Source organism: Phyllobates terribilis, unplaced genomic scaffold (assembly GCF_046119375.1).
Source record: "Phyllobates terribilis strain yellow unplaced genomic scaffold, ASM4611937v1 Scaffold_5__5_contigs__length_657084704, whole genome shotgun sequence".
NCBI lineage: Eukaryota > Metazoa > Chordata > Amphibia > Anura > Dendrobatidae > Phyllobates > Phyllobates terribilis.
This window is the reverse complement of record NW_027362765.1, coordinates 252,500,937-252,524,503: the sequence shown is the minus strand read 5'-3', so window position 1 is coordinate 252,524,503 and position 23,567 is coordinate 252,500,937. Positions and strand designations below refer to the sequence as shown.

General features: G+C 45.3%; 2 protein-coding genes across 4 annotated transcripts in view; one reads left to right on the top strand and one right to left on the bottom strand.

Moving 5' to 3' along the window:
* Positions 1–6,354: 6,354 nt before the first annotated feature.
* On the bottom strand, positions 6,355–13,091 carry MRPS7 (mitochondrial ribosomal protein S7). Of its 3 annotated transcripts, none has more exons than XM_073684027.1 (5): positions 12,881–13,091; positions 10,228–10,419; positions 7,846–7,909; positions 6,784–6,951; positions 6,355–6,703 (listed from the first exon to the last, which is right to left on the bottom strand). In XM_073684027.1, exons 1-5 carry the CDS (start codon positions 12,934–12,936, stop codon positions 6,482–6,484), a joined length of 702 nt encoding a protein of 233 aa, XP_073540128.1. In that variant the 5' UTR covers positions 12,937–13,091; the 3' UTR covers positions 6,355–6,481. The 3 variants fall into 3 exon arrangements, with proteins under 3 accessions (XP_073540128.1, XP_073540130.1, XP_073540129.1); XM_073684029.1 differs by having other exon boundaries at positions 12,858–12,980; XM_073684028.1 differs by lacking the exon at positions 12,881–13,091 and adding an exon at positions 12,742–12,880.
* Positions 12,954–23,567, top strand: part of GGA3 (golgi associated, gamma adaptin ear containing, ARF binding protein 3) — a 28,831-nt gene continuing 18,217 nt past the window's right edge. Inside the window, exons 1-5 of the mRNA XM_073684026.1 lie at positions 12,954–13,095; positions 17,202–17,286; positions 17,391–17,466; positions 17,703–17,801; positions 17,926–18,049. Of these exons, the coding sequence (XP_073540127.1) occupies positions 13,056–13,095; positions 17,202–17,286; positions 17,391–17,466; positions 17,703–17,801; positions 17,926–18,049 (424 nt within the window). The 5' untranslated portion in view covers positions 12,954–13,055. The remainder of the gene's footprint in view (positions 13,096–17,201; positions 17,287–17,390; positions 17,467–17,702; positions 17,802–17,925; positions 18,050–23,567) is intronic.

The window sequence follows — 23,567 nt, the reverse complement described above, 5'->3', positions numbered from 1 at the left end:
TCTCAATGGCCACGCCGTCAAATTGAGGGCCTCTAAGTTCTGGTGGTAGAACGGGCCTTGTGATAGAAGATCCGGGCGGTCGGGGAGACGCCAGGGTACGTCTGCTGTGAGTCATACGATGTTGGCGTACCGTGTATGCCTGGGCCAGTCCGGTGCAATTAGGATGGTTGGTACTCCCTCCTGTTTGATCTTCCTCACCACTCTGGAAATCAGGGGGAGAGGTGGAAAAATGTACAGGAGCTGGAACTGGGTCCAGTCCTGAACCAGGGCGTCCTCCGCTAGCTCTCGTGGGTCGCGTGATCTGGCCATGAAGTTGGAGACTTTGGCATTGAGGTGAGACGCCATTAGGTCCACGTCCGGAGTACCCCAACGATGTCAGATCTGTTGAAAGATTTCGGGATGGAGAGCCCACTCTCCCGAGTCTATTCCTTGCCGGCTGAGGAAGTCTGCTTCCCAGTTGTCTACACCCGGAATGTGGACCGCAGAGATAATGGAGCTCGTTTTCTCCGCCCAGTGAAGGATGCGTGTCACTTCTTGCATCGCTCTGGCACTGCGGGTTCCCCCTTGGTGATTGACATATGCCACGGCCGTGGCATTGTCCGATTGTACTCTGATGTGAGAGGCTGCCAGTAAGTGATGGAAGGCTCTCAACGCCAGGAGGATGGCACGAATCTCCAGGATGTTGATGGGCAAGGTTGCTTCCGCTGGGGACCACTTGCCCTGTGCTCTGTGGTGTAGGTGTACTGCACCCCAACCCGTCAGGCTTGCGTCTGTGGTCAGGACCTTCCATTGACCTGGGAGAAAAGATTTCCCTTTTGTTAGAGAGGACCGGTTGAGCCACCAGTGAAGGGACTTCCTGGTTGACAACGTCAGCTGGAACTTCCTGTCGAGGGAAGAAGGGTTCCTGTCCCATGACTTGAGAATGTCTAATTGGAGAGGTCTGAGGTGAAGTTGGGCAAATGGAACCGCTTCTATTGCCGCTACCATCCTGCCAAGGACTCTCATGGCAAACCGGAGAGATCGAGGGGGTTTGCTGAGAAGGGTGAGAACTCCTAAACGGAGAGGCAGTGCCTTGTCCTTGGGAAGGAGTATTAGACCCCTGGAGGTATTTAGCATTCCCAGGAATGTCAGAGACTGGTTTGGGGCTGGTGACGACTTTTGTAGGTTGACTAACCAGCCCAGGCGACTCAGAGTGTCGATCGTGATTGAGACACTGAGCTTGCAGTCCTTGAAGGTGGGAGCCTTGACGAGGAGATCGTCTAGATATGGAATGACCACTATGCCTCTGGAGTGTAGGACGTGCATGGTGGCTGCCATGACTTTGGTAAACACTCTGGGGGTCGTGGCGAGTCCGAAGGGGAGAGCCACAAACTGGTAGTCGTCCTGGTCGATTGCGAACCTGAGAAATCTCTGATGGGCAGGTGCAATCGGTATGTGCAGGTATGCATCTTGTATGTCTATATTCTCCTTTTTCCATGGATGCGATGATGGAACGAAGAGACTCCATACGGAAGTGACGTACTCTTACATATTTGTTGAGCTGTCTTAGAACTAGTATGGGCCGTGCCCCACCTCCTTTCTTGGGGACTACGAATAGATTGGAGTAGAACCCCTGGAAGCGCTCGGCTGTTGGGACACGTATTATGACACGTGCTTGAAGGAGCGAGGAGACCGCTTGGTGAAAAGCTTTTTCTGGCGGTTTTGGGGGAACAGATATAAGGAATCTGTTTGGTGAGTTGTAAGTAAATTTTATTTTGTATCCTGAAGATACTAGTTCCCTGACCCACCTGTCTTCTGTAATAGGTAGCCAGACTTGATGAAAGAGTAAAAGTCGGCCGCCTACAGGTGGAGTGTTTTTTTGAGTCTGTGAGTCATGATGAGGAGAAATTTTTTGGATTTCCCTCTTTTTGATTGGCCTGCATTTGACTGCCAGGTCTTGTCCGACTTTTGTGTCGATCTCGAGTCTTCCCTGCGTGTGAAACGGCTGTTATTTTGTGCTGGCCGAGAGAGAGACCAGCAGGAAGAGTTCCGAAAGGATCGGAATCTAGCTTGGTTACGGTTGTTATAATTGCGTTTGGGTTTCAGTTGGGGAAGAGAGGTACTCTTACCCCCAGTGGCGTTGGATATCATTGTGTCCAACCTTTCACCAAAAAGCCGACCGCTGAGGTATGGAAGCTGCGTGAGGGACTTCTTAGAGGCTGCGTCCGCTTTCCATTCACGCAGCCAAAGGATACGCCGAATAGTGATGGCATGTGATATTGCCCCCGCTGCACCTCTTGCAGAATCCAGAGCTGCATGAAGCATGTAATCTGCCACAACTGGTATTGAACTGCTTGTTCCGACAGTTCAGGGGCAGAAGCTTGGAGGTCAGTTTGTAGATTTTTTGCCCAAGCCAGTATAGTCTTGGCTGCCCAGACTTGAAGCGAGCGCGGGAGCTAGGGAGGCTCCTGTGATTTCGCAAATTGAACGAGCCATACTTAATACCTGCCGGTCTGCTGCATCCCTGAGGGTTGAGCTATCTGGCAGTGAAAGAAGTGTCTGTGCTGCCAGCCGGGAGACTGGGGGGTCCACTGCTGGTGGGTCTGACCATTCTTTGAGGATAGATTTTAAATTCTGAATGATTTAAGAAAAACTTAGGCGGCTTCAGGGCTCCTTCAAATGAAATGTTATCTTGTGGTGCGTCCGGGGTCGGATCAGAGATATTCAGCACCCGATGTATGGACGAGATTATGTCCTCAACTAGCGCTGTATTGCTAGGTGGGCTTAGAGTTAGGGATCCATCAGTTTCTTTGTCTGAGTCGGATCTTCTGACTCCTGTGTGTCACAAAGGTGTCTCCTAGGTGAATCAGAATGGAGTATTTCTCTGGACGGGGAATGGCGCGGAGAAATATAATCCCTGTCCCTGGTAGGGGACTGTCTACGGTATCTGTCCCTAGACAGGGATGACCGTGTGCTGTGTGATGACACAGATGAGCGTGACCTATGGGTGCGCTTGCGTCCTGACCCTGACCTGGATGTGCCTGGGTCAGTATGTGACTGAGTCAGACTTTCCCTTTGCTGGGTAGCATTCATAGCAGAGGTATGTCTTTGCAGAGCCTGAATCAATTGTAGGTCATGTTATCTATGAACAGTGTCATAGATTGTGACATTTGAGTGGCCCAGTCCACTGAAGGATAGTAGGGGCTGCTTGGGACTCTGGCACAGTAGTCTGAGTACAATCCTTGCAATGCAGATATGCCGCTGAGAAGAGCATTACTGCAGGCTTCTCACCACTCTGGAAAAGCAGTCTTGCCTGGTTTTCTTAGACTTTGAGCCTGGCCTAGTGCACCTGGAGTGGCTATGCAGGGGGGCTAACTGTGCAGAGGAGGATACAGAGTATTAAAAAATTCACAGCTGAGGGGTAACTCAAGCTGAGAACTTACCCCACCAATGTGCCCCTGTGAGCAGCGCTGAAAAAGCCTGGTCCTGTGCCTCCCCAGAGACCTGGCTGGCCTGTGAATGTCCTGCAGCAGTAATGGCCGCCGTATCTCTTCTCCTGTATCCTGAGGTGAAGGAAAAGGGGGGGCAGAGCGCTGCAAGGGCGGCAGTTTCTATGGAGATGCGCGCCCTGCAGCCTAGATCCGCCCCCTGTGTGACACCGCAGTGTCAACATCGTCATCCGGGGGGCGGGCTGGGGGCGGAGAATGGGCGGTAGCTTCGGCTAGGCCGAAGCCGCGGTCTAAATGTATTTTCTATGGCCAAAAGGGCTCCAGGCCGGCGCAGTAGTCTGGGAGGGAGGGGGGAGCGGATCAGAACCGGAACCCCCCGGATTGAAAGGCAGAATGGCGGTGGGGGCATACATGGAAGGGGGACGCTGAAGAGTCCCCCTTAGGCGCTTTTAGGGAGAAAGCTGCTGCAGGTGCAGAGCCTGTGAAGGCCTGTGCCTGTATGTGCCATGGCTGCCTGCACTCCCCCCGGCTCCTACAGACAGACTGGGGCTCCTGTATTGCTGCTGGTCCTCGGCTGCGGTGTGCTGGCTGGTAAGAGCTGCAGATGCTGCCGTCCAGGCCCTACCTGATGGTGTCTCAACCTAATACCCCCAAGGGGGATTAGGGAGGGTGCCACTGTCACCGTCAGGGGGCTTTTGTCCTCGCCTCAACTTCGGACCAAGACCGAGGGAATTGGGGAAGGAGGGGGGGTTCTCAACTTCGAGCCTGACCCGAGGGGCCGGAGAAGGAGCAGCATGGTGGCTACGCCATCTCAACTTCAACTGTGCACCCCATAGTAGGGGGCAGAGGAAGGAGCCATGCCGGGGGTCTCTTAAGAGACCCTCTTTTCTTCATCTGTAATCCCGTGCTGAAGCGAGGGACGAGTGAAGGTCTGAGGTGTGCCTCCTTGCGACACTAAGCAAAAACTGAAGATGGCTGATGCCGTCCAGGGGTGTATACTGCAGGGGAGGAGCCACAATTAATCTTTTTCAGATTATGCATAGTGTCACCTCCTAGTGGACAGCAGCATAACACCCAAGGTCCTGTGTCCCCCAATGAGGCGACAGAGTAAACACAGTTCTCCAAGTCAGCTGAAGGAAGGCAACAAAAGGGTTAAACCCACTGTCTTGTGCAGACAGATTCTATACACAGGACAGTGATAAGAGAAGTGAGAGGGAGCAGCAGATCAAAGAGACAGGAGCTGCCAGAGGACAAGTTACACACTCAGAGCAGCTCTAACCACAGCTTGAATGTGGGGGGCATGTAATCTGCAGAACTCACCTGAGTATGACTGTCACCATACTGCTCTACTGTCTATGTGTCAGCTGCTCTTGCTGGGCTGGCTGAGTCAATAAATGAAGGCGTGCCCCACAGCTGGCACTGGCCCATCTGGCATTTGCCAGAATTGCCAGTCCGACCCTGCTTACTAGATATTGAGATACGATCTTGGAGATGGGAACACCCCCTTTAAAATGTTTGGTTAAAATATTACATTTACCTGATGATTCGTAAAAACTGTAATAGGGGGAAAAACAATTATAACACCAATATTGCTGTTTTTTTAGTCGCCGTAACGCCGAAAATGCAATAAGAAGCAGTCAAAATGTATCAATAAAAATGTCAGCTCACCATGATTCAAGTAAAAAAAAAAAAAAAAAAAAGTTCGAAGAAGGGAGCAAAAAACAAAACTTAAGGAGTTAAAAGGGCTGTTGTAGGGAAGACTCATGCTCTTATAACATGACATCACTGCTGAGCCCAGCGATTTTATGTAGCCATGTAAACAAAAAAGTGGGGGGGAACAGAGGAAAGGCGGTGCTGGAACAGCAGGGACGGAATGGTGGTTTTGATCCGTCCCCAAAGAAAAACTAAAACAGGGTTTAGACCACACGTGTCAAACTGCAGCCGCGGGTCAAATCTGGCCCACAGGGTGGTGTTATTTGGCTCTCGACACTAGAACCACCACCTCTATGTGGGTCCCATTATTCTGCATGGAGGACTATGTGGGTCCCATTATTCTGTACTAAATGGTGGCCCGATTCTAACGCATCGGGTATTCTAGAATATGTATGCGGCCGACCGGGCGCAATCAGCAGAACGTTGTTTAAATTTGCCACCAAAAATCGCTGATTGGTCGCGGTTGCCGGCTCGCAGCAGAAGTATCCCGACTGGCAGCGCCGCTCCCCGGTCCACTGTTCACACTTGCAGTCGGGAGATGAGCGCCTCGCGCCGCCTCATCTCCCGGCTGCATCGCCGCTGACTTCCGTCCCGCAGATGAGCCGCTAACGGCCGCCATCTTTTTCTCAAATCCCGCGTCGCTGATTGGCCGCGGCCGGACAAATCAGCGACGCTTGATTTCCTGGACAGACAGACAGACGGGATAAGACGATATATATATGATAGATACTGGTTGGCCCATGACTTTGTCCAAGTTTTTCATTTTGGCCCTCTGTGTGTTTAGACTAAACCATTCAATCTATTCATATTTATTGTTTACTTGAACAAGACCTACCTACTAAGCACAAATGCACAGGCCGGATTCCCACATCAGTGTTTTGCATCCATAGTATGGACAGCGTTGCACTGATTGGCTATGGATCTCCTTGCCCAAAACGCATAGCCTTATATATGAGGCTGTCTAGCTCAGACCAGAAGACCTGCCGCCGGTCCCTGCACTGTGGTCCATATTTGGAGAGCAGAACATGAACTTATGAATCTGGCTAAAGAATGATTTTGCAAAAAAGAAGTTGCTCATTTCCTTGTAGCAGGCACTAGATAGGAATGTTGCATGAACTGAATAGATCACCGTTCATCTAACTCAAAGAGCGAGACAGAAAGGGAAACAATATACAACTGCCTCTAGTAGCAAGTCCGACATGAAGAACTCACATTTAGAAATACAACTTTCTGGTTTATTAATGAAAACATATTTACATCACAATGGAGAAAAGTATTTATATACATGAAGCTGTTCCGTGTGGTCAGAAGTCTGCTGTGATAATACTAGAAGCTTACATCTACCACCATCGGAAGTGAGCAAAGGCTCGATTTGCCTCTGCCATTTTATGGAGGTCATTTTTTCTTTTGATAATATTCCCCTCACCACGAAAGGCTTCTAGCAATATATCTGCAAGCCGGTCATACATTAAAGTGCGGCGAGCTTTCTTCTCTCGGCCTTCAGTGATAATCCACTTCATCGCCATAAATCGGCGTTTTTGGTCTGTAAGCGGTACAGGGACCTACATTAAAAAAATAAATGAAAAATTACACAACATAAAATATTATAAACCCCCTCCACCAAGTTCCCATTTTTAAATACCTGATATGATTTCCCTCCTTTCAGGATACTTGTGAGGCCAATGATGGGGGTGCATTTCTCCACCGCCTGATGAAATATGGCATAAGGGTTGCACTCAATGGTCTCCCTGTCCTCTGGACTCGCCTTGTAATATTTCTCTAACTGTATTCTCTTGATTTTTTCTAAAGTCTGAAACAAATATGGAAAACAACATGCGTGTCAGATTGAGGGAAACAAGTGGCTGGTGGTGCGGGTGCCCTGCTGCTCTATAAGAATTCTATGGCACTGACTCGCATACCCCACTCAGCCATCTTTGGCTCTTCAATGCCACAGACCTTTAAAACTGCATACACAGCACTATATTCAACCACATGGACTGAAAACCAAAGCGATCTAACATTTAGCACCTACTGGGTGCTAATAATGTTGGCCCAGAATACTCCTTTTAAGTGAACCGGTCAGCTTCCCTAGGCCCCCAAACCGCCACCATGTATATACGGCTGACACTATTCCCTTTTTAACAAGCTCATTTTATTGTCTCATCGATTTCTTCATCTTCATACGACAAAAAATATTTTTAGAACTACACTGATGATATGCTAATTAGACTAATCATGTTAATCAGCCAACAATAGTCAGGCGCAAGGGTCGGTGGTTATGTCCTACATCACTGCTGCCTTACTGGGCATGTACAGTAGGACAATTCGGGTTGCTTACACTGAGGTTTCTATGCATTGTCTGGGAAGAAGAGATTTGTAAATATCCAGCGGGACGCAGTTCTTGCAAATCATATATTACTCACATCCAAAGGGACATTATAACATGATTAATGGGATTATTTGCCTGGGGAAATTAACGCCCCACGACTGATCACCTATTAATTAGCTTATCACATTTATAAAAACTATTTTTGGAATATGTAATCAATAAGACAATAAAACAGCCTTGTTAGGAGTGGAATAACAGTAGCAATAAATACATGGTGGTGGTTTTGGGGACCTGGGGAAGCTGTCAGGTTCCCTTTAACCTTTTCATATTCCAATTTAATTGAAAGAGGGAACACTAGTACAGAGTCTAACTCACCTTGTTCATGATATACCTTGACAAAATCTTATCACCGCCTTTCATCATCATGTTGGTGAATTTACTGTGAAGAACAATAGAAATTGAATGCAACATATCCTGTTAGTGATAATGCAATATGAAGAGGATAAACTGCAACTCATTCAAGCGGATACATCAGCAGATTTCACAATACAAACAGCATAGATTAGTAAATAGATATCTTAAGGCCCCGTCACACATAACGAGATCGCTAGCGAGATCGCTGATGAGTCACGTTTTGGTGACGCAATAGCAATCTCGCTAGCGATCTCGTTATGTCTGACAGGTAGCAACGATCAGGCCCCTGCTGTGAGATCGCTGATCGTTACAAAGCTTCCTGGACCATTCCTGGGTCGTTGCGCTCCCGCTGGGCAGTGTGCATCGCTGTATTTGACACCTTGTCAACGACCTCGCTAGCGATTCAGAACTGAGACACGTAGAGGTGCATAAATTGGACTTTTCTGCGTTCATCGTCCCCGATTGGTGGTCGCTACTGCGTCCTTGTTTTTTCAGATCCCACCAGCGTTCTCCGGCTGTGACTCCACTTTGAACAAATCAGACATCTTTAGCGAAGTAGGTATTGTTTGGGGTCTTAAATGAGTTTCCATTTTTAATTCATTTATAGGACATCTACCAATTATCTGCTATCATTGCTCTTCAGGGAGGGAGGGCTTGGCTTCAATAGCGATCTCGTTAGCGATCTCGTTATGTGTGACGGGGCACTAGGACCGTTAAAATACTGGCAGCAGTTGTCGCGGCAGGTCTTCGCATCATGGGTGTTTCTGCCATGTCCCACTGGTTGAAGGCCTGCAATTGCAGGATCGTTTGCACGCTATTCACCGAGCTCCACTTCCCCATTGGCTCGGTCCACAGAGTCCACAAAGCCAGGCGGACAGTACGTAATTGCATCACGTCGACGAAGAAAGTTTTGAAGCGTGCAACAGGCCAAAAGAACAGAGTCTATTGATTTAAGCTTCATGTTAATTGGCGTATGAAAAACTCTGAAGCGGTTGGCCACGACAGCGTGTCAGAAAACGTGCTGTGTGGGTGTGTGTGCACGAGACCCCTAAAATATCTGCCCATGCAAAAGCATATATATACAGATAGAAGCCAAGCCCTCCCTCCCTGAAGAGCAATGATAGCAGATAATTGGTAGATGTCCTATAAATGAATTAAAAATGGAAACTCATTTAAGACCCCAAACAATACCTACTTCGCTAAAGATGTCTGATTTGTTCAAAGTGGAGTCACAGCCGGAGAACGCTGGTGGGATCTGAAAAAACAAGGACGCAGTAGCGACCACCAATCGGGGACGATGAACGCAGAAAAGTCCAATTTATGCACCTCTACGTGTCTCAGTTCTGAATCGCTAGCGAGGTCGTTGACAAGGTGTCAAATACAGCGATGCACACTGCCCAGCGGGAGCGCAACGACCCAGGAATGGTCCAGGAAGCTTTGTAACGATCAGCGATTTCACAGCAGGGGCCTGATCGTTGCTACCTGTCAGACATAACGAGATCGCTAGCGAGATCGCTATTGCGTCACCAAAACGTGACTCATCAGCGATCTCGCTAGCGATCTCGTTATGTGTGACGGGGCCTTTAGACCTGATGAGGTTTGTTTACTTATCTAGCTTGACTTCCCCCATCCAAAGTAAGTACAACAACCTTATCAGGTCTAAGAGATTGATCTGATTTATGCACTTAGTGACAGAATTATGGCATGGGCAGGAGGGGTTGTAGTTATGGTGCCACTTATGTGCTGCCTATCAGTAAGCCATGCACAGTGCATTGGATTTTTGTGCAGAAACTATACACCCATACAATGGCAGTGATACTAGTTCTTAGCAGATACCACTGGTGCCGTATACAGCTCAAATGACAATAAGAGCATAAGCAGATTTTATAAAGGGGTTGTTCCCCTTTAGAAAATCTTTTCCTATCAAGCATTATTAGTAATTTAAAAAAAAAACGCCTTACTTACCCAGCCTTGGTCCAGCCCTGAGTCTCTGCTGCTACCCCGGTGTCTGTTGCAGTCTACAGCGCTGTAGACTGCATAACCTGCAGAGCCCGTTGATTGGCTGCCAAGCTGTCCACGTGACATCAGTGCTGCAGACAACAGACACCATAGCAGCGATGGAAACTCAGTGCTGGACCCAGGGAGGGTGATTAAAGCAGTTTATTTTATTTTTTTAATACTAATTGCTCTTGGAAAACAGTTTTCTGAAGAGAGACAATCCCATTAAGTCTTGAATACTACCGATCCAGTGGGAATTAAGAGGCAAAGAGGTAGCCCTTCTTACCGCTAGGATGAAGGAAAGTGATTGTGAAGCACATCCTGTACATCATTTTTGATAAATACCTTATAGCAGGGTCAGTAAAGACAGAGCTGGTCAACCCGGGTGGACATGCCTTGATTGGTCGGACAACCTTAAGTTCCCATTCCGCCTGATCTTCTTTACTGAGATCCTCAAAGGGACGGCGGTATTTCTCTTTATCGGTGACAGGGTCCAAATACTGGGGGTTGTACCTGCTCCATCGCACCTGCATTAAACTGAAATCAGCAAAAATCACAACAATGCCCGCATGTATTAAATAACCGGCCATTTAATGTACACGGGATATATAAAGTTTTATTTTATACTGTAACAGTAACATCAGTTAGTTAAGATAAAAGCCTGCCGTGTTACTCTCTAGTCCTCATAACAACTCGTCCTTTAAAACCTGATTGTCTGTATCCTGGCATCCTGGTTTGTCATTGCCAGGGCTTCATTTTTAAAACTTTGGCTCACTATGCACAGATATCTGACATTGGATCCAAATCTACAACAGACATTGACATGATATGGTAGGCAGCCTGTTCAATCATGATGTACATGCTGATCATGGTGCTAAATGTCACTTTAAACTTTATCCACGTAATCATGATGCAAATAAATTTGAACACTGTGATGGAGCTCAGAAGCCTGTGGTACCAAGCCTGCCATGTCACTACAGCTCTTAGCCATATTACTGTTCTGCCAGTATGAATACATCATGCCGAAGAGCAAGGCTGCAAGTCATCTGTGCTCTACTCCCAGCACTTGTCTACTCAAGCAGGAGGTTAGACCAGGAGATCAGAGATGTATCCTTACATCTAAAATACTGAGAAACTTAAAGTGCAACCGTCATTCATAAATCAATTGTACAAGTGAAATAAGAAACTTTATAATATATCTTACCAGAGAGATCTGCTTCTTGCTCCTGAATTGATCATTTATTTTCAATTTACAGATAAAATCTGTATTCGGTAAATCTTAGTAGCCACTATCATCTCCTATGTAGCAGCAAGGGATAAGAGGAGGGAGGCGTTAGAATCAGAGCTCCCTCCACCTCCTCCTCCCATCTGTATAGAAGCTTACTAGCAATAACTGCCATATCCTATCTCAGTAATGTAACATTGTTTTCACTGAATACAGATTTTACCTGTGAAATGAGAATTTTGAGAAAAACTGATCAGTCCAGGAGGTGAAAGATGCAGATTCCTCTAATAAGATATATTACAAACTATCTTACTTTCATGTGTACTATTCATTCATTTTATAAATTGAAATGATGCTTACTCTTTAAAGGCAACCTGTCAGGTCCCCCGTGTCCCCAGAACCACCAGCAATTATGTCTGCATATATAAAACACCCAGCCTATCAGTCTCTGTATTACATTACACACAAACAGATCTTTACAAAAAGTATTTGTAAGGTCCGAATGTATGCGTGCTGACTTCAGAGAGGCACACTGTGCATGATCAGGGGTCGGCACGCGCACACCCAGCTTCAGAGGATCAATGCAAACGGAAAGAAGCCGCGTGCATGCGCAAGGTAAGTATAGCGCTGGCGATGACGCCAGCTCTTGTACGCCATGTTATCACGTCCACAGACACATAACATGCTAAATGGGCCGACTGGTCTGGTGACACTAACGCCCCATCGACTAGTGAAAGGCCTCATTTACATATCATTAACAGACTTTAGAAATACTTTTTCTAAAAATCTCTTTGTGTCTGTAATGTAATACTGTTATGCAGGGCGTTTACATATGCAGACCCAACAGCTGGTGGTTCTGGGGGACCTGACAGGTTTCCTTTAAACTATAGTGGGGGAATGTCCTTCTTTTTGCAGTGTGTTGCTGCTTGCTTATGATTGATCACATGCCCCAGTGATAACTACATGATAACTTTTGTTAAGGCCAAGTGAGTGTTAAAAGTGAACCTGTCAGCAGGATTTTGCTAAGTAAACTACAGGCAGTGTCAGGTTGAGGCTGCTGCATAGATTAATACGATACCTGAGGGGAAGAAATCCATCTTGTGGTATCAGTGTTTACAGTTTTGAGTTAATGATAAACCCGTACTCTGGGGCAGATCCTTCCCTTGATGCTCTAGGCCTGATCAGCAAGAAAAGATCTGTCCACAGGCCGCCAGGAAGCACAAGCATGTTCCTCATCATAGAGACAGCCAGAGAAACAGGGAGAGATACAGTCTCTTAGGCCACGTCCCCACTATCAGTGTTTGGTCAGTATTTTTTCTCAGGAGTGGGTGATAAATCCAGAATTGGTGACTTGTTTCTATTACACCTTTTCTCTGATTGTTCCTCACCTGGTTTTGGCTCCCACTCCTGACAAAAAATACTGACCGAATACTGATAGTGGGGCCGTGGCCTTATACATCAACCACTCGTGCGTACACAGCCCCCATCAAAGAATTTGCCACAGCAGCACAGAGTATGTCAGCGACACCACCCCAGCACAGCACAGCACAGCGAACCTCTCCCTCTCTCTTTCATGGGTCGCTGACATACTCTGTGCTGCTGTGGTGAGGTTGACTCTTCACCATGTGACGTACCAGCAGCGCTCCTCCTCTGCCCTTCACCCGCTGCCACCGGTCTGACGAGACAGCGCAGCCCCTGCACACACATGACAACACTTCCTGTAGCGCCGCACCTCTCACACTGGCTTTACCGTAATGACTCTAGAACACACACCTCGGTAACCCGGCCCGGATCCGCTGCACGAGCAGCTTACACCCGGGCGCCGCCATCTTTACTTGAGCTCTCACGAGATCCCGATCCTGTACAGGAGATAAGTGAAGTCTCGCGAGACTGGAGCTGTACGGTTCATACAAGTCTCCGCGGAGGAGGCGGGGTCTCCGCTGGCATCATGGCGGACAGTGACGGGGAGACCCTGGAGTCCTGGCTAAGTGAGTGACAGACAGCGACACCCGCAGGGTCACCTGTCAAGGCTCTGACTGTAGCGGTGATCGCGGCTGCTCTCCCCGCACATGCGCACTGGCGTGCTGTTATGTTCTGGGCATGACGGGGCATCTGGCTTACATGGCTGAGCCGTGCCAGGCTGACAAGTCCACAAGTGGCCCTAACACTGGCCGTCCTCCCCTAGGGGGCATAATGTAGTGGGCACCTGCCCCATTGCACATGGTAACCCGGTATTAGGCTGCCTGCCATGCCCTATCTAGAAGTGTAACACTTATGTGCCAGTGTGTGCCCACAACCTTGGGTGGCACGTCTATATGGAGTGGGTGGTCAGATTGGTAGTGATCATTGATTTCCATCCATTATTGTCACCTGTCATGTGATGGCAAATCTAAAGGGGCCCTGTGTGCCCAGTGCCGGACCCCAGACCACCCCCGGGCCCTGCACCAGGCATAACTTAAGCGCAGAGCGTCCCGCGAACCAAACTGGGCAGCGCTGCAGCCAATCAGTGACATCAGCAGCTGCTCAAATTGATAGCACAAGCTGCTGATCTCACTGATTGGCTGCAGTGCTGTTGACGTGACGTCAGACACTCCAGTTGGACCTGGGGAGAGTGAGTAAACCACATTTTGTTTTTTAAAACAAGCCTCAACCGGAGGACAGGGGTCTTCCGAAACCCAAAAACCTTTTTTAAAGCGACATTTTTGACTCCGTAAGTGATGACGTATCATTGGACATCCCGTCACTTAAAGGGTTATTCTCAAAATAGCAAGTTCTCCTTTACCCATAGGAGAGCCCCGTCTGGAATGGTGCAGATGAGCGACCTCTGTGCATTTATCATATATGGGACTACAAGTCCAGAGCTCAGCTATGTCCAGCAGTCCCATACACATTGATGGCGTGGAGGTTGAGCTTGCGGACTGTTGCTCTATTTCAGACTGGCTCTCCTATGGGTAAAGGGTAACTTGCTATTTTGAGAACAACCCTTTAATAATTGCTGGGAGTTTGACCTCCGCCAACTCCCTAAACAACAGCTCTCGGGGGCACCAGGGAATCTCCGGGTCGGTGGGGCTCACAAATAGTGGGACCCCAGCGGTATGATGTCACTTACTCAGATGGGAATAACCATGTAGAATGGCGTGACAGTGCATGGATACTGCATATACATACATTATTTGTGGGATTGGGTACAATCTCAGCGCTCATACACTGGTAATAGCCTGTACAATGCAGCGGCTAGCTTTGGACTAGTCGGTTATCAGGTATGTGTAGTGGTGCCATTTGGTTACCTCCTTTTTGATGCTCTAAATGGTGCATTGATCCATCACAAGGTGGACACTGACATACGACAAGGAAACCTGTGATGGCTCAGGGGTTGCACCGTGTACTCAAGATGGCCGATGCTTCATACGAATGACACTGTGGTGTAAGGGCTCGTGCGCATGACCGTGTTATTGGGCCGAGTGCAATCCGACAATACATGAGATCGCACTCGGCCAATGTTATTCTCTGGGGCCGTGCACATGTCCCATTTTTTTCTCAGATAGTGTTTGATCTGATATTCAGATTGCACTCAGCCATGCAAATCGGTTGACAGAATGCAGAAGGTTTTTTTTCCCATCTTTTCCTGGTCCAAGAAAATTGGACCTCGCCCTGACTAGAGTGTGAGTAGCATAATCGGCCCTATTCTCTCAGATGAGAAAAAAATAGGCTGGTGTGACCCCAGCCTAAGGCAGTGACATTATGGTTGTCTGTTTGTGGTATACATGCTGTTAATGGCAAATGGGCATGGTTTGAAAATGCAGCACCAGACTCCAAAAATGCTGCAAATTTTGGCCCAAATTTTTGTTGAAAATGAAGCCAACTAATAGATGTGGTGTAAAGTTATACTAGACAGTCTAGAAATGCGCTTTGGCTCAGTGGTTAGCACTGCAGCCTTGCAGTGCTGGGGTCCTGGGTTTCAGATCCCACCAAGGACAACATCTGCAAGGAGTTTGTATGTTCTCTCTGTGTTTGCCTGTGTTTCCTCCGGGTTCTCCGGTTTCCTCCCACACTCCAAAGACATACTGATAGGGAATGTAGATTGTGAGCCCCAATGGGGACAGTGCTGATAATGTCTGTAAAGCGCTGTGGAATTAATGGTGCTATATAAGTGAGTAAAACAAATAAATGCGGCAAATGTATGAAGCGCCATGGGGTGCTGTGCTAGATTTAGCACATTTTTCGATTGTCTAGTCTGTGATGACACTATCTATAATGAATCCCTGTTAGTAAATTGCTGCAGTTTTTCTCTTCTACAGATTTGGTTCTAATGAAACTAAAATGTAATACAGAAGACATTCTTTTTAAAAAGCGTTCAGTGGTCATTATGCTAAAAGAGGAACCGGAAAACATTCGGCCAGTCAGAGGCCTCATATGTCAGCGCCTTCCAGCTTGGGTAGACGTGTCCATATGTCTGTGACTGTTGTGCAAGGCTGTGGTCACACATTTAACCCTGAGCGATTTTTTTTTTTTTTTTGTTTTCGTTTTTTCTCCCTTTATTCCAAGAGCCATAACTTTTTTATTTTTCCGTCCCCATAGCCGTGTGAGGGCTTATTTTTTGTGGGACGAGTTGTACATTTGAATGACACCATTGATTTTACCACATAATGTACTGGAAAATGGGGGAAAAAAAATTCCAAGTGCGGTGAAATTGCAAAAAAACACATTATTATTTTTTTTTAATTACCATGCCCACTATATGGTAAAACTGACCTGGCGATATGATTCTACAGGTCAGGTTTATTTAAGTGGTAAAAAATTTGTATGAAAAAAAGTTTTTACGTTTGTCGCCATTTTCCGAGACCTGAAGCTTTTTCATTTTTCGAGATCTGGGGCCGGGTGAGGGCTTATTTTTCGCAGCTCGATCTGACGTTTTTATTGATACCATTTTGCGGTACATATAATGTTTTAATCGCCTCTTGTTGCAGTTTATTGCAATGTTGCAGCAACCAAAAAAATGTAATTCTGGTGTTTTGATATTTTTTCTTGTTACGTTGTTTACCGATCAGATTAATTCACTTTATATTTTTTAATAGATTAGACATTTCTGAACGCAGCGATACCAAATATGTGTATTTTTTTAATTTATTGGGGCAAAAGGAGGGTGATTTGAACTTTTGTGTTTTTTTTTTTTTTTTTAAGTTTTTTAATATTTTTTTTTACTTTTTACTGTGTTTAATAGTCCTTTTAGGAGACTTGGAGCTGCGATCTTATGATCACTTGTGCTATACATAGCAGGGCTTCAGCACCGCTGTGTATAGCAGAAATCATGATCTCCTATGATTGCAGAAAATGGGCTGGCGTTCGCATGAGGATTATGATGACAGGCACGGGGGTCTTCTGCAGACTCCTGCCTGTGATGACATCCCACTGGCTCCCCACGATCACATGACGGGGCGCCAGTGGGAGGGACTTGTGACACACGTCTGACCGGCACGTATTAAATGCTGCTGTCAGTGATTGACAGCGGCATTTAACTGGTTAATAGCTGCGGATGGATCTCAGATCCACCCGCAGCTGTTAGAGACACTTGATGGCTGATTATATAAGACAAAGTGCGGGGAAAGATGCGGGCTCAGCCCTGGAGCCCGCATCTAAGGCAGGGACATAGCCGATGGCGTGAATTTACATCATTGGTCGTAAAGGGGTTAATATAAAGAATAGAGTAGGATGCAACACTATTCTCATCAAATGGACAGATACCATGATGGAACCCAGGCCGGACCTACTATTGGTGCAACCTGGACAGGCCAAGGGCACACAGGAGCCCAAGAGGTAAGGGGCCACTTCTGCCTCCAAAGCAGGTGCAATATGATGAGCTATTGGACTACAGAGGGTCCATATATTGTACTTGCACAGAGGCCCTTTTCTGTCTGTGTCTGCCCCTGAACCCGTGGACCCCATATGTGGGTGTAGTCTGCCGTTTGAGTGGGGTATGTCTGATCCATCACCGTTTCATAGATTCTGTTTATCATGTAAAATCAAGTCACATAAATAAATGAAGACCATAGAAATGTATCACATATATTTATTCTCCTGTTCTTTCTCTCTGCAGATAAAGCCACAAACCCCTGTAACCGACAAGAGGATTGGGAATATATCATTAGTTTCTGTGACCAAATCAACAAGGAACTTGAAGGGTAAGTCAGGGGAACATAAGTGTTTGGGTGATTTTTAGCTTCCATTATCGGGTACAGATTCTTGATGTATTAGAAGTCTTGTCATCTTTCTGTTGTCTTCTTAGTCCACAGATTGCGGTTAGACTTCTGGCTCATAAAATCCAGTCCCCGCAAGAATGGGAGGCGCTGCAGGCCCTCACAGTGAGTACATTGCCCTCCATGGTCCCAGATTTCTGCTCCTGTGGCCACGCTGTATGTACTTCAAATAGCTGTAATGATTTTACTTGTTATTAATTTCAATAATTCCGAGTTGATATTCAATTATTTTTTTATACGAGAAAACTGCATGAAAAAATTGCCAATTAGAAGAGAGGACCAGAAAGCCATTAGTATGGGACTGAGTGCTGGGTGTTATAGCTGCGCTCCTTTCTTCTCAGGTTCTGGAAGCTTGCATGAAGAACTGTGGAAGAAGATTTCACGGCGAAGTTGGCAAATTTCGCTTTTTGAATGAACTGATAAAGGTTGTGTCTCCTAAGGTACGGGTGATCCGACCTAATCTGACAACAGGGGGATCAATCACCGGTCATTGGTTGTCACTCTACTTTTTAAGTTGTAATATTACTTGCACTATTATATCTAATGGGAACATTTTCTTTACAGTACCTGGGAGAAAGGGTGTCGGAGAAGGTAAAGAGCAAAGTTGTAGGCTTGTTATACAGCTGGACGGTAGCTCTACCGGAGGAGAATAAGATAAAGGATGCTTACCTGATGCTGAAGAGACAAGGTACAGTCTTCTCAATACTGCTGTCCTCTCCTCTGCTGAGTATAGGCTGCTCATGTCTGGTCAGTGGAGGCCGCACCACTACCCTCTGCCCATCAGTGTTATGTAAATGGGACTGGGCTCATACAACCAGGCACAAGGTCTATCCCATAAATGGTTGCCTCGATTTTACAACCCAATTTTGTTAGAGTCAGCTGAGATGTCATACTGCTGGGACCCTAGAAATTAGCTATTAAGGATCTAAACCCATCACCTGTTTCTAAAACACTCAGTGGATTCCCATAAAATCAGACCCCCCGATTTGCCCATACTGTCTCTCTGAGCCCACCCGTGAAACTGTTGCAATTGAGAATCAATGTAATATATCCATAGAAGTTCCCTAAAAAGAGTGTGTATTTTACAAAAGGATCTCATGTGAATCCACATTGGGGAGTTATGCAATACATATAATAACTGTAGCATGAGAACCATTTTAACAAGGACAACATCTACAAGGAGTTTGTATGTTCTCCACGTGTTTGCGTGGGTTTCCTCTGGGTTCTCCAGTTTCCTCCCACACTCCAAAGACCTACTGATAGGGAATGTAGATTGTGAGCCCCAATGGGGACAGTGCTGATAATGTCTGTAAAGCGCTGTGGAATTAATGGCGCTATGTAAGTGAGCAAAATAAATAATAAGGTTAACCCTTCCAGTAACCGACAGGGGGAGGTGGCACCATGCATCTATTTTACTCCGAAATGTACCCATAAACGGGAGTGAGTTAAGATCTATAAATTCATCTGCCTTACCACTCACCATAATCCTAAGTATTTTAATTTGGTAACAATTTGTAATTGGGTCAGCCCAACATTGAGGGGTGATGGGAATGGGTCTAGAGGTAATAGGACATATTTATCCCAATTTATTAGAAGGCCAGACCATTTGCCAAAGACTTTAACAATATTCATAGCCGGATTCAAGAGCAAATTCAATATTGGACAGAAAAAAAAATCATATAGTCCGCATATAAAGAGATACGCTCTTCAATAGGTCCACATTTAACCGGTTCCCGACCGCCCACTGTAGATAAACGTCGGCGCTTGCTGGGCTCTGTGCAGCGCCGACGTTTAAAAACGGTGGGTGGTCTCGCAGCGCTCAGGACCCCCAGGGTCCTGCAAGCGCTGCGATTCCAGTGCAGAGCGTTAGCTCTGACAGGGAACATCATCGGGACCTGATTAGATCAGGTCCCAGTGATGTTAACCCTTAGCTGTCTTCTATATGCTGCAATCTATAGTGATTGCGGCATATAGGAGACAGCAGGAGGAGAGGGGGTCGTTAACTTACCTCTCCGAAGACCTCCGAGTCCTTCCAGGACCTGGGGTTGCTATGGCAGCTGGAGGTCACATGACCGCCTCCAGCTCTGCCATATATGGTGTCCTGTCTGGCTCAGCTGCAGCTGTAGCCAGACAGGAGACTCTGAAACAGTCAGGGAAGATCTCATGTAATGTAATGTAATACATGTCTATTACATTACATGAGATCAGAGATCAGAAAAATAAAAATTAATGTCCCATACAGGGACTAAGAAAAAATGTGAAAAAAGTAAAAAAAAAGTTTTTAAACTATTAATAAAAAAATCACAAAATAAATAAAAATAAATAAATAAAATATTAAACCAATAAATCCGTATATTTTTACAAAACCAAAAAAAGTACACATATTTGGTATCGCCGCATCCGAAACAACCCGAGCTATAAAACTGTCACACTAATTAACTCCTTCTGTGCACACCGTAATAAAAATAAATAAAAAACGGAGCAAAAAAATATGCTTTTTCATCATATTGCCAAACAAAAAGTGGAAAAAAATGCGATCAAAAAACAAAATAGAAATAAAAATGGTACCACTGAAAACGTCATCTTGTTACGCAAAAAAAAAGCCGCCATACAGCTCCATCAGCCGAAAAATAAAAAAGTTATAGCGCTCAGAATAAAGCAATGCAAAAAAATATTTTTTTCTATAAAATAGTTTTATTGTGTAAAAGCGCCAAAACATAAAAAAATACAGTAATTGTATTATCGCTGTAAACGTACTGACCCGAAGAATAACGCTGCCTGATCACTTTTACCACACGCAGAACGGCATAAAAAAAAAACTCAAAAAACAATTCCTGAATTGTTTGTTTTTGTTAATTTTACCTCTCAAAAAACGGAATAGAAAGCGATCAAAAAATGTCACGTCCCCAAAAATGGTACCAATAAAAATGTCAACTCGTCCCGCAAAAAACAAGCCGTCACATGACTCTGTCGGCCGAAATATGGAAAAATTATAGCTCTCAAAATATGGTGATGCAAAAACTAGATTTTGCAAAAAAAGCGTCTTTTAGTGTGTGACAGCTGTCAGTCATAAAAACCCGATATAAATCTGGTATCTCTGTAATCACACCGACCCGAAGAATAAAGTAATCTAATCAGTTATATCACACTAGGAACGGCGTAAAAAATAAATAAAACCAATTCTTCACCTGCTACTGATTTGTTTATTATGTCCCCAAAGATCCCAGTAAGGCTCTGCCCACATTTATCCTGTGCTCTGCGCTGAGCACTTACACCAGAGTTTCCGTGTAAATCTCTGAAATACATGATTCAGCCGGAACCCATGACGGAAGATTCCCTGTAATGAGACAGATATAGGCCACTGTGGACGCCGTCTAGCCTGGGATCCCACGGTGTCATTTGTTTTAGGCGTGCATAAAAGTGCGGTTGGCCACAGTTTTGTGCACTTCTGAAAAAAGTACACCGCTACACAGAGGCCAGACGGTGTCCAGAGTAACTCTGCTGCCTCATTACAGTGAATGGATCCTGCAGGGGTTTCATCTGAATTACATCACTTGGAAATTTAGATGGAAACCCCGATGTAAGTGCTCAGCCTAGAGCGCCGGATAAATGTTACGTAAAATGTTCCCAATAAAAGCTTCAACTCAGTCCTCAAAAAAAGCTAGTCCCCACTCAGGTCCGTCATCTGTTAAAAATATAAGGGACTTCCAAGTTACTGGTAGCAGAAAGGCTCTGGAAAAGCAAAATGACCCTTGCCCCCCAAAAGAAATTCAGAAAATGTTGTGCTCCCAAATCCAAATGCATATTCTACAATAATTTGTTCTCCAATTGTCAAATAGCACTCCGTCCCCCCCAGATCTCACCGTATGGCTAAGCGGTACGATACAGCCACATATGGGGTATTGACACTTTTAGAAGAAATTGTGTGACACATTTCGGCACCATTTTTACCCATTGCCCTGTGTGAAAATGTAAAATCTGAGGGTAAAACATTTTTTTGTGGTAAAAATATAATTATGCTTTTTTCACTGCCCAATGGTATAAATTTAAAAATTAAAAAATACTCACTACTTCCCTAGATGAATTCCTTGAGAGGTGTAGTTTACAAAATGGGGTCATTTGTGGAGGTTTCTGCTGTTTTGGCATGTCAGCGACTCTTCAAATGTGACATGGTGTCTGCCACCTATCCCAGCCAACATAGCGCTCCTTTCTCTTCCGAACCCTGCCGTACACCAAAGCAGTGGTTTTCCCCCACATATGGGGTATCGGCGTACTCAGGAGAAATTGTACAACAAATTTCATGGTGCAATTTCTCCGGTTATCCTTATGATAATGCAAAATTAGGGGATGAAAAACATTTTTTATGGGAAAAATGTGAAAATTTTATTTTCACGGCTCAATATTATAAACTTCTGTGAAGCAGCTGGGGGTGCAAGGTGCTCACCACACATCTAGATAAGTTCCCTAAGGGGTCTAGTTTCCAAAATGGTGGCACTTGTGGGGGGTTTCCGCTGTTTAGACACATTAGGGGCTCCACAAATGTGACATGGCGTCCGCTAATTATTCAAACAAATTTTACATTCAAAAAGTCAAATGGCGCTCCTTCCCTTTCAAACCCTGCCGTGCGCCCAAACAGTGGTTTTCCCTCACATATGGGGTATCGGCGTGTTCAGGAGAAATTGCACAACAAACTTCATGGTGCAATTTATCCTGTTACCCTTATGATAATACAAAATTAGAGAATGAAAAAGATTTTTTGTGGGAAAAATGTGAAAATTTTATTTTTACGGCTCAATATTATAAACTTCTGTGAAGCAGCTGGGGGTGCGAGGTGCTCACCACACATCTAGATAAGTTCCCTAAGGGGTCTAGTTTCCAAAATGGTGGCACTTGTGGGGGGTTTCCACTGTTTAGGCACATTAGGGGCTCCCCAAATGCAACATGGCGTCTGCTAATTATTCAAACAAATTTTACATTCAAAAAGTCAAATGGCGCTCCTTCCCTTTCAAACCCTGCCATGCGCCCAAACAGTAATTTGCCTCCACATATGGGGTATCAGCGTGTTCAGGAGAAATTGCACAACAAATTTCATGGTGCAATTTATCCTATTACCCTTATGATAATGCAAAATTAAGGGATGAAAAACGGTTTTGTGGGAAAAATGTGAAAATTTTATTTTTACAGCTCAATATTATAAACTTCTGTGAAGCACCTTGGGGTTCAAGGTGCTCACCACACATCTAGATAAGTTCCCTAAGGGGTCTAGTTTCCAAAATGGTGTTACTTGTGGGGGGTTTCCACTGTTTAGGCACATCAGGAGCTCTCCAAACGCAACATAGCGTCTGCTAATTATTCAGACAAATTTTACATTCAAAAAGTCTAATGGCGCTCCTTCCCTTCCGAACCCTGCCGTGCGCCCAAACAGTGGTTTTCCCTCACATATGGGATATCAGCACGCTCAAGAGAAATTGCACAAAAAAATTTGGGGTCCATTTTTTCATGTTAGCCCTGTGAAAATAAAAAAAATTGGGTCTAAAGTAACATTTTTGTGAAAAAAGTTAAATGTTCATTTTTTTCTTCCACATTCCAAAAATTCCTGTGAAGCACCTGAAGGGTTAATAAAGTTCTTGAATGTGGTTTTGAGCACCTTGAGGGGTGCAGTTTTTAGAATGGTGTCACTTTTGGGTATTTTCTGTCATAAAGACCCCTCAAAGTGACTTCAAATATGATGTGGTCCCTAAAAAAATGTTTTTGTAAATTTTGTTGGAAAAATGAGAAATCGCTGGTCAACTTTTAACCCTTATAGCTCCCTAACAAAAAAAAATTTTGGTTCCAAAATTGTGCTGATGTAAAGTAGACATGTGGGAAATGTTATTTATTAACTATTTTCTGTGACATATATCTCTGATTTAAGGGCATGAAAATTCAAAGTTTGAAAATTGCAAAATTTTCAAAATTTTCGCCAAATTTCCGATTTTTTCACAAATAAACGCAAGTGATATCGAAGAAATTTTACCACTATCATGAAGTACAATATGTCACGAAAAAACAGTCTCAAAATCAGGGGAATACGTTGAAGCGTTCCAGAGTAATTACTTCATAAACTGGCAGTGGTCAGAATTGAAAAAGTTGGCCCGGTCACGAAGGCAAAAACAGGCTCTGGCGCGAAGTGGTTAAAGCTAGTAATCTCCCAGACACCCTCAACC

What these genes read in the sequence shown, in the direction of transcription:
- MRPS7 (XM_073684027.1), bottom strand. Translation starts at nt 12,936, where the DNA reads ATGGCGGCGCCCGGGTGTAAGCTGCTCGTGCAGCGGATCCGGGCCGGG. An exon ending in CAAGGTATATCATGAACAAG is followed by an intron (nt 6,952 to 7,845) that starts GTGAGTTAGACT and finishes TATTTGTTTCAG; the next exon opens with ACTTTAGAAAAAATCAAGAG. An exon ending in AAGGAGGGAAATCATATCAG is followed by an intron (nt 6,704 to 6,783) that starts GTATTTAAAAAT and finishes TTTTTAATGTAG; the next exon opens with GTCCCTGTACCGCTTACAGA.